The sequence below is a fragment of the Podarcis gaigeae genome (assembly GCF_964106915.1).
Source record: "Podarcis gaigeae genome assembly, chromosome: 5".
NCBI classification, from domain to species: Eukaryota; Metazoa; Chordata; class Lepidosauria; order Squamata; family Lacertidae; genus Podarcis; species Podarcis gaigeae.
Window position 1 is genome coordinate 33561348 of NC_139681.1, and position 9453 is coordinate 33570800.

Sequence of the window (9453 nt, forward strand, 5' to 3'; positions counted from 1 at the left end):
TGAGAAAGAATATATTGGGCTGGATTCAGCAGAGCCCTGCCATGAATGGAAGGAGTCCTATTTGCAGAAGGAGCTTTAATCCAGTGGATGCTTCTGCAAACAGGAACAGCAAAGCAAATTTTGTAGATTTCCCTGACTGCAGTCTCTTGTGCCACCTCCCACTCTGTTAAGTGGTGGTGGGGCTTCAGAAAGAATCTGGAAAAATCACATCAGCTCCCCTTTTCTAGGAGCAGAGATTTACTCAGGGACCGTTGGACCCAGCCCATTGTATATTAACAGAAAAGCACAGAAATAATTACAAATACAGTGGTAGAATCAGCATAAATGATACTTCAGTTGTACAGTCCAAAGCTTATACTAACTCCTGTTTTTGTTGCAGCACAGTAACATTACTATTCAAGAAAAAAATAGGCATCCATGCGTAGTCTGCCTATGAAGGTTGGCAGAATTTGCCAACCAGGATGGTTCAAAGTCTTTCAAAGTAAGACTTTTAACTGAAGACAGCCTTCACCTAAACATTAACTTATCAGGCCTGCGTATTTTTAAAGTCATGCACATTGACCAGACAGACATGTATCATATAAAGTCCACAGACTAATTGTGCAGTCTTCTCCCTGTATATTTCTGGCCTTTTGGGGGGAATTCCAAATACCTGCTGTTTGTATCTTTCTGTCACATCTTTTGGGAGTGTTCCAGCCCACCCAATCCATCAAATATATGAGTGAAAAATGTCTGCGCTCATCACATCCATAGTACTTTCCCTCTCTATGGGGGCTTAGGGGAGCTGGCGCCAGTTTCTCCAGCTTACTGCAGCCAACAAGCCAGCCACACTACACAATCCATCAGCCTTACCTGGTGGATCAACTGCTGAGTGTGTGAAAGCTTGCTTTGCTGCTGCTGCTGCCACTGCCAAACTCATGGAGAAATATTGTGTGTGTGTGTGTGTGTGTGTGTGTGTGTGTGTGTGTAGGAGACCAAACAACTTGTACAGAGCAACCAAACTGTACAGGCCCCATATTATCCATAGATTCTATACCATCTCTAATTCTGAATAGGTTTTGCATTTCTGGAGTTTTTCCATTTCCTATTTTTGCTACAGTTAACCAGTTCCGGATGAGCCAATTTAACAAGGTAACTAAAGGACCCATTGGCAATTTTGTAAATGCTTAAAAGTTTTTCCATGATGCAAAATTTAGGGAAGTTTAAGCCTCTCTGACTTCACTATGTCTGCTTGGAAAACTGAAGAACAAATGAAATGACTCCCACTACACAGAAGCTTGATTAGGTACTTAAAAGCATACCATGGCATTTCTGCTCCTTCGTGAGTTGAGACTTTAGATATAAAAGCCTTCATGTTTTCAGTGATCTGCGACAAATCATAGTTCTGTTCCTCCTCGTCTGAGGTGTAAGTGGATTTGTTTGTGCCCGTTGCCTCCTTAAGAATTTGATCCAGTGTGTCTGGAGAGATCTCCAACCAACTGTCATCTGAAAGAGAAGGACACAATACATGCTACTTAAAATGTGGCCACTTGTTGCATCTGACAATCACAGCAAAGAAAGACATGGTAAATAGGCACAAAGTCAAGAAGAAGAAGAAGAAGAAGAAGAAGAAAAAGAAGAAGAAGAGTTTGAATTTGATATCCCGCCTTCCACTCCCTTTAAGGAGTCTCAAAGTGGCTAACATTCTCCTTTCCCTTCCTCCCCCACAACAAACACTCTGTGGGGTGAGTGGGGCTGAGAGACTTCAAAGAAGTGTGACTGGCCCAAGGTCACCCAGCAGCTGCATGTGGAGGAGCGGAGACACGAACCCGGTTCCCCAGATTACGTGACTACCGCTCTTAACCACTACACCATACTGGCTTCAAGTTGTTCGGGTTGTGACTTTGCTCTTTCATTCACTCTTCTTACCATCTTCTGGAGGAAGGCTGGTGGTTTCTTTTCCTAAATCCTCCAAATTAAAGGAAGTTGCTTTCAATATGTTCAGAATTTCTTCACCTGGGCTATCAGCAACTGAACTACCAAAGAAGACAACACAATTCTAAAAATGCAAATAAAATTTGCTGGGCACACACAATTTATAACCACTTTTCTAGTTGTGTAGTTCACTACATTCACAATTATTACATGCTATGTTTCACATACACAGGTGTAGGAAAAACCATATACGGGTGTGAAAATCTTGAGTATTTTGGTATGTATACATGTGTTTGGAAACCAGCTGTAGCGAAAAATCTAGAAAGGATTGAAGTCTCTCTGCAGAACATTATCCACTGTACTAGCTTACTATACCTATTTTTTCAGCGCGTTTGTAGTACGTATTTTTAAAGTTCAGTGTTTATAAACTATGTTTAGGCAGTCTTAATCCGGCTAACAGAAAACTTTTGACACAGTGTTGGTACATTCTTAGAAAAAATATCTGTCAACAATTCCAGATGGCACAATTTTTTTGTGGATGTATGTTCACCAAGTCAAAATAAGGGGAAACACAATAAAAGCTATTTGACAGTGAAATAGACTTCCCTAAAGGTAGTGGACTCTCCTTCCTTCGAGGTTTTTAAGCAAAGGATGGATGGCCATCTGTCATGTATAATCTTGTTGAGATTCCTGCACTGGAGGGGGCTGAACTAGGTGACCCTCAGTAACCCTTCCAAGTCTACCATTCTATCATTCCATGACTGTATAATCTAGTGGGAACTGTATGTTAGAAATAAATATTTCACAGCACTGAATAATCTACATTTGCAGTATACATACACATTAAGTGCCAGTGTAAGGAAAATACACAGAATTTAAGGAAACTAGAAAAGCTAAGCACAGCGAAATTTATATAAGCCACCTTGGCGTTCTTACCTTTGTGGGCTGATTACAGTATGTCGGAAATAATTTTCTGCTCTGTGCAACAGATTGAGATACTGCACAGAACCTTCCAGCTCTCCCTACGAAATTCAAACATAATAGCAGGTCAATACATTCTGCTCTGATACAGGTATACAAGGAAACGTCCACAATGCAACGTATGTGTGGGGAGGTTCATGAACTCTATAATGCACAATAACTCTCTGGATTGGGAAATGATTTCGAAACACCTCGCCAAATTCCTAATCTATAGCCTGAAGTCCAGAAACAGATTAATTACAAGAAATTGAACCTTCTAGTTGAGCTCTTATATTCACCCTCCAAGACCCTGAAGAATCCTGTTTCGGTTGACTTTGTATAGGTGAAGAAAAAGGTACAATTCCTTTCAGTCTGTGACTCTGGGCGGGAACAAATCTTGTTTCATCTTCAAAGCGCTTAATGCAAATTTGGTTAATGGCCCAGCAGGCATGTCCAACAGGTAGATAGCGATCTACTAGTAGATCGTGGGGGTGTCCCAGGTAGATCGCTGTATGACGTTTAGTGATCGCCTTCGGTCAAAGCTCAACAACTCCCAATTCCTGGCAATGACAATGGGTAGATCACAGCCCATCTTTTTCTACTGTGAGTAGATCTCTGTCTCTTGGGAGTTGCACGTGCCTGGTCCAAAGCAACTATGGTGACATTATAGCTGCAACACGTGACCTGCATTTCACAAAGTTAAATGGTAAAGTGGTTTTTGCAAAATCTCACCTTAAAATAATTGTTTTTCTTGAGACTGTTGAGAAAGGTATCCCACAGTGGAACATTCAACGTGTGTTCCTTGGAATCATCAGAAGGTGAACTGCACTTGGAACACAGAATTTCAAAACTGTGAGCCTGTAAGAGATACAGAGTAAAATGAGTGATTTATTACAGTCACAGGCTTATAAAGTTAGATACATTAATAAAACATACAACTAGCTAAAACAAATAAATAAAAAAGTTTTATATATATATATAAGAAACTGACAAGCGTTCACTGAAATCAGGAACATGTTAGCAACCCTCTTGGTGACACGGGTAGAAAATCTCTCAAACTAAACAATACCAAATCTTCAGAAAACGGTCTCCAGAGAGTTCTTAATGAAGCCAAACAAAAGTTTTGTGTGGGGAAATATCAACTACAGGCTTACCAATTTCATGCCTAGTTCATATGCTTTGTACTGAGGATGCGAACGAGGAGGCAATGAATATCCACTTCGTCTGTCTGGTACAAACGTCTGTTTAACCAACTGTGCATACAGACACTTTGTAAAAGTAACCTGAAATGATCACAACATTTTATTAAATTTGCAACTGATTCATTTGAATGTACCTTGACTAGTATTTCAAGCATTATGGAAACTGGAAAAATACACACAAGGTTTTCCAAATATATACTGTTTGACACATTGGGGACTTCCTGTCTAATGACTCATGATGTTTGATAACCCACAGCTTGATTCATCAGATGCACTAAGATGAATTTGAGTAACATGAGCCTGTAAAGCTTAAGCCACAATACTGTACATCAGTTAGATGATGAGGTCTGATTATGATCAGCTGATGGTAAACGCAGAGACAGGCTTTTTCATTGGTGGTACTGCTGTTACGGAATGTACTCCCTGCTAAAATATGAGACCTGATCTGTAATGGCATTCTGCTGACTTCTGAAGACACAACTGCTTACACAGGGATTCCCTTGATCATGCAACCTGAATTTCCCATTTTAATTGCTGTGTTTTAATGGAATTGTTTTAACCTGAATTACAGATATTTTTATGTTTGTGTAACTGGTTTTTATACTTCGAAAACTGCTCAAAAGCCCATTTTGTCACAAAATGTTATATAAATTCATTAATAAATAATATTATTAATCAGCATCATCATCACTCTCTCTTAATGCTATAAAATGTTATGGCCAGCATCAAAAGAGCCGCATGCAGATTTCTGCTCAGGTCCTCCCTTTCTATTCCAGCCCCTCCCACACATTAACAAATTACTCATTGCCCTGAGTATCATTAAGCATAGCCTGACTAGACACAGAGAAGAAAAATCAGATGTGAAAAAACCACAGGACTCTTTTGATCCTGGGCCATGCCTACTTCGTGTTTTCATGTTCTATTTTCATACATTTTCTTTGTTCTATTAAACCATGAAAGAAAATTAATGCTGCTCACAAAAGTAGATTTCAATAGGTGCAGTTTCAATCATTTTGGCATTTCTGCTTGTCTTATACACAGCAAAAAGATGGCATGAAAGCCCATTTAAAACCTTATGTAAAGCACACATGATGGGAATTGTAGAATCATCACTTACTGAAGTCATTATGCGTGTATCTGGAGGGAAAATTTTGAAAATGCGGCATGCTTTTAAGTCAATGGGGTCTCGCAGATAAAAAGCTTGGACTGCCGCAGATACTAATGCAGGACATTGCTTCAGTACTGCTGCAATACCAGCTGGAAGGTAACAGTGAGCTCGGTGAAGGAAATTCTGGATTCGTTCAGGATACCTGTGGCACAAAATTGTAACAAGATGCTGATTAGGACACATAGTTTGAGCATATAAACCTTGTTTCTATGAAGGTAATTTCTCTCCTTTGGTCTAGCATCATCTGTATGTCAGATTTAAGGTAGCAAAATATATTTATAAAATCCAACTGGAAAACTCAAGCCTATCCACAGTGTCGGATATATTCAAAGTCTGGACAGAGTCAAAGAAAAATCTGTTTTCTCCCAGACTTCCACAAACCCTACAATTACCCAGGTGAGTCTAATGGGGCTTACTCCCAAATTAGTATTGGGCTGCAGCCCATGTGACTTGAATTTTTTTTCTAGTCAAAGAGACTCTTGATTCAGTATCATTTGTAATTTGTCTGCTCTTGAAGTGTGTGTGTGTGGGGGGGGAGCCACTACTCTGTGTTAAAATCTGCTAATGCTATTTTCTCATAGACAAATGACTAAAAGACTGGAGTTGCCAGATTTTAGCAATGTATTTCACCACCTCTCTCTCTTTTTTTTTTTTGCACAAGCCAGGTGTGAGCATAGCCTTGGATGTCAATGGTTACACAGTCCTTCCATTACAATATTGTTTTGAAATCTGTTCAGAACATGCAACAAACAGCAACACTGAGAAGAAGCCTAGAAAAAACTCCTATGCCTTTATCATAGAAAACATACCATAACATGGACACCTAAGCAATATGTGAAGCATTCCAGACACTCTAATAGAAACATTTTTTTACAGATCAGGTCACTTACCCATTGATGCGTTTGTATACTGCTTTTCTAATAGATTTTGCAGCCACAAAGCCACCAGAATGGGCAGATAGCAACTTCAGCGCCTGAGGAATTGTAGGACTGGTAGCAGGTAATAAGGTCTCTTCTTCAGGTGTTTTTGGCAATGGAATTATGCATAATTCCCCACAATGAAAGAACACCTGACAAAAACATACATTTCTTTGCTAAGTCTGAAAGTACTTCATCCAAGTTACAGATCCACAATTTATCATAGTTTACAGAAACAAGAAAACGAAACAGAAACCCCACAACGTTAAAAGTCTTCAACATTGTATTTCTGTAAGATAAACATTGAAAGCATTTTGAGCCACTTTGGGGGGGGGACTTCCGAGGCAGCACAGGAAAAAATAAGACCATTTTGAACAGGTTAAATAAGCATAGCCCATATAAACACAGTCACAGGTTTAGCACTGGTTTGGTAGCTAGCACACTTAAATCTCTCTTACCCGATTGCAGCTGTTTTCAGGATTCAACCACTTGGGAAGGAAGTCAGCTGCTTCTATCAGAAGGAATTCACCATCATTATCGTCCACCCTATTGAAATGGAAAATATGACAGAATTCAATGGGGCTTACGCAGGCACATGTGTATAGGACTGCAGCTTTACTCCTATGTAAACATAAAACATTCTCGTCCTGATTTAGCAAGAATGAAAGAAAATCTATAAATTACTTGGATGTAATCAAACTATGACCCATTCTTAACTGAATACCCCCCCTCCATTGGACATTAGTATAATATAAATCTAATGGTTTAACATATAGAAAACATGCACAATTTTAGCTTAAGCTGCTTCCACGACACCTTAATCAGCAAGTGTCAAATTCTGAATGTAAAAATTGGTAACGAAAAGGTACCTGGCTGCTAATTCTGGAAACTCTTTTGTAATTTCCTTGATAAGGTATACAATAAACCATTCATCTTCAATATTATCCCCAAACTTTGTGAGACCACCAATATGAGCAGGAATATGTTCTAAAAAAGAGAAGGGGAAATGAGACTACAGTATATTACCACCAGACTATTTTCCAGATAGCCTTTGAAATTACCGTCTGTTCCCAATACCTTATAGCAATCCAGCCAAAGTATACTCATTGAAGTTCATAGTATGATCTTATCCTATGCTGCCATCGCCTCCATCTCCTCCCTCCCCCAAGAGTCTATTTTAAAATTGTAAACTCCTTGGGACAGGGCTCTGCCAAAACTGCTCTTTGCAAAACACAATGTAAATGATAGATGGTAACTCTAACAAAACCAATTTGTATTCTATTTTAGAAGTAAACAGAAATGTAATCAAGAGAAGGCTGCAATAAGAGAAGGCTGGAGGAGCTCCGTTTCCTCTTACAACAAGGCTGATCATTCGGCTAAGAGATTTATGTTCATTTGCATTTTTTTCTGAATAATTGAAACTAGACTTTGCTGTTTCTGAATAATAATAGAAAAATAAACATAGTTTTAAGAGCATAGGAAACATTTAAATAAGGGCCTCAAAAACCATACAGAAATATCCAGTATGGCAAAAATTCAACAATTTTCAGGTAATCCAATATTCATTATAAAATTATGATCAGCATAAAAATTTACTCTGCTGCTCAGAATGTTGCACAGAATAACTGTTTAGTGTCTAATTGGGTCAGCATAAATCATGATAATTCAGCATAAAAGCTCAAGGCAGCCTGTATAATGCTACAGAATCACTACCTGCATGTTCTATTGTTTCTTACAGAATTGGGAGACCCTGCTCTAGATTCACAAACATCAAAACAGAATGGAAGCAAATGTAATAGCTTTACCTTTGGCAGGTTTGTACTTCAGATTAAATGGTTGGCTTTGCCAAATATAGGAAACCAGCATGGGTGCAAGGTGTGCTAATATTCTTTCAATGTATTGTTGAAGAATTTTTTGACAGTGTGCAGGGTCTTCTGGTTCATGTGTTAAGAACAACTGGTACTGCACTGCATCTTCTGTCGCTGCAAGGTTCAGTTTCTCCATTCTGTATTTCCTGAAAAAGCACCATTTAGAAATTAATCTTTCAAGACCATTTACACAAGCACAATAAGAACTCCTCCAACACACACCACACTGAAAATGCTGGCAGCACCTTCAAGCAGTGTTCAAAACTCCCATTGTTCTAGGCACATTTTACAACAAGGAATTTCATTAGGGTGAACAGTTTCTGAGCTCTGGGAGTAGTAATGCACCTAAGATTTCAGGTACAAACTGCAAAATGGAAGGAAAAAAGGACCTTTTTCTGCTTTCCCACTTCCAGCTACTCTCTTAAGACTGGATAAGAGACTTGCTTAAGAATATTAGGGGGATAGGCAGGGAAGAACTAGACCATGTGAAAAAAGAACATAATATTTTAGCAGCAGTTCATTCATTTTCAGCTTTGTAGTCTTATTATAAAAAGTGTGCCTAAACATTCAGTTGTTGCACCCATAACCTAGGTTTAAGGTGCCATTTAGCTCCTAGTTTTCATATCTCAGTATCTAACAAGTCAAGCTTTTATTGAGAGAACATGCACGCTCCTAATTTTCCTGACTAGGTCAAGGACAGGTATATCCAGACATTTCATAACGAGCACTTTTTAATCAATTCTCCCCTGACTTCCAAAACAGCAAGAAGAGTCCCAGAGACAAGAATCTGCCATAAGGAAACCTCTAAATTTTAAAAGCCGGAGAGGGTATTTTTTTCATCTGTGTTATTATTTGGACACACACACAAAAACCATTAACCCGCTCTCCATTCAGCTTACCAGCCTGATTAGCTGTTAAGTGACTGAGTGAAGTCGCTTTGAATTTCCTCTACTTCTGCCTGTTTGCAAAGTGCCCCAACAAAGCAACAAAGCATTTGAAAAGAAAATACCACCGCCCCTTTCTATGTCAATACACATAATAATAATAATAATAACAACAACAATAATAGTTTTTATTTATACCCCGCCCTCCCCAGCCAAGGCCGGGCTCAGGGCGACTAAAAAGCAATAATAAAAACAAGTTGAATGAATACAACTTAAAAACAAGATTAAACTACAATTAAAATATTGAAACATTAAAATATTAAAATACAGCCTCATCACAGGAGGTATTCATGTATACACGTAGCTGCTCATGTATAATCAATAGAATATTTATATTTGTGCTTGTGTACACGAAAACACCCCCCTCTCTCTTCCCCACCGGGCGACCCACCGCTCACCTGAGCTGCCACTGACAACAACGCTGCCGCACGAGCCCTGTGACGTCATCGCCGCGCGCCCTTCCCCCACCACAGAGAGAAT

The 9453-nt window shown here is 39.1% G+C and overlaps 1 protein-coding gene across 1 annotated transcript in view; it reads right to left on the reverse strand.

Annotated features, from left to right (window-relative positions):
* The window catches only part of ECD (ecdysoneless cell cycle regulator), a 10812-nt gene extending 1385 nt beyond the window's left edge, over positions 1–9427 (reverse strand). The window contains exons 1-11 of the mRNA XM_083740712.1: positions 9372–9427; positions 7967–8175; positions 7031–7148; positions 6620–6707; positions 6135–6313; positions 5194–5386; positions 4029–4157; positions 3607–3732; positions 2851–2936; positions 1909–2015; positions 1302–1485 (exon numbers count right to left, since the gene is read on the reverse strand). Coding sequence (XP_083596838.1) covers positions 1302–1485; positions 1909–2015; positions 2851–2936; positions 3607–3732; positions 4029–4157; positions 5194–5386; positions 6135–6313; positions 6620–6707; positions 7031–7148; positions 7967–8165 — 1409 coding nt within the window. The 5' untranslated portion in view covers positions 8166–8175; positions 9372–9427. The remainder of the gene's footprint in view (positions 1–1301; positions 1486–1908; positions 2016–2850; positions 2937–3606; positions 3733–4028; positions 4158–5193; positions 5387–6134; positions 6314–6619; positions 6708–7030; positions 7149–7966; positions 8176–9371) is intronic.
* Between the last annotated feature and the right edge of the window lie 26 nt (positions 9428–9453).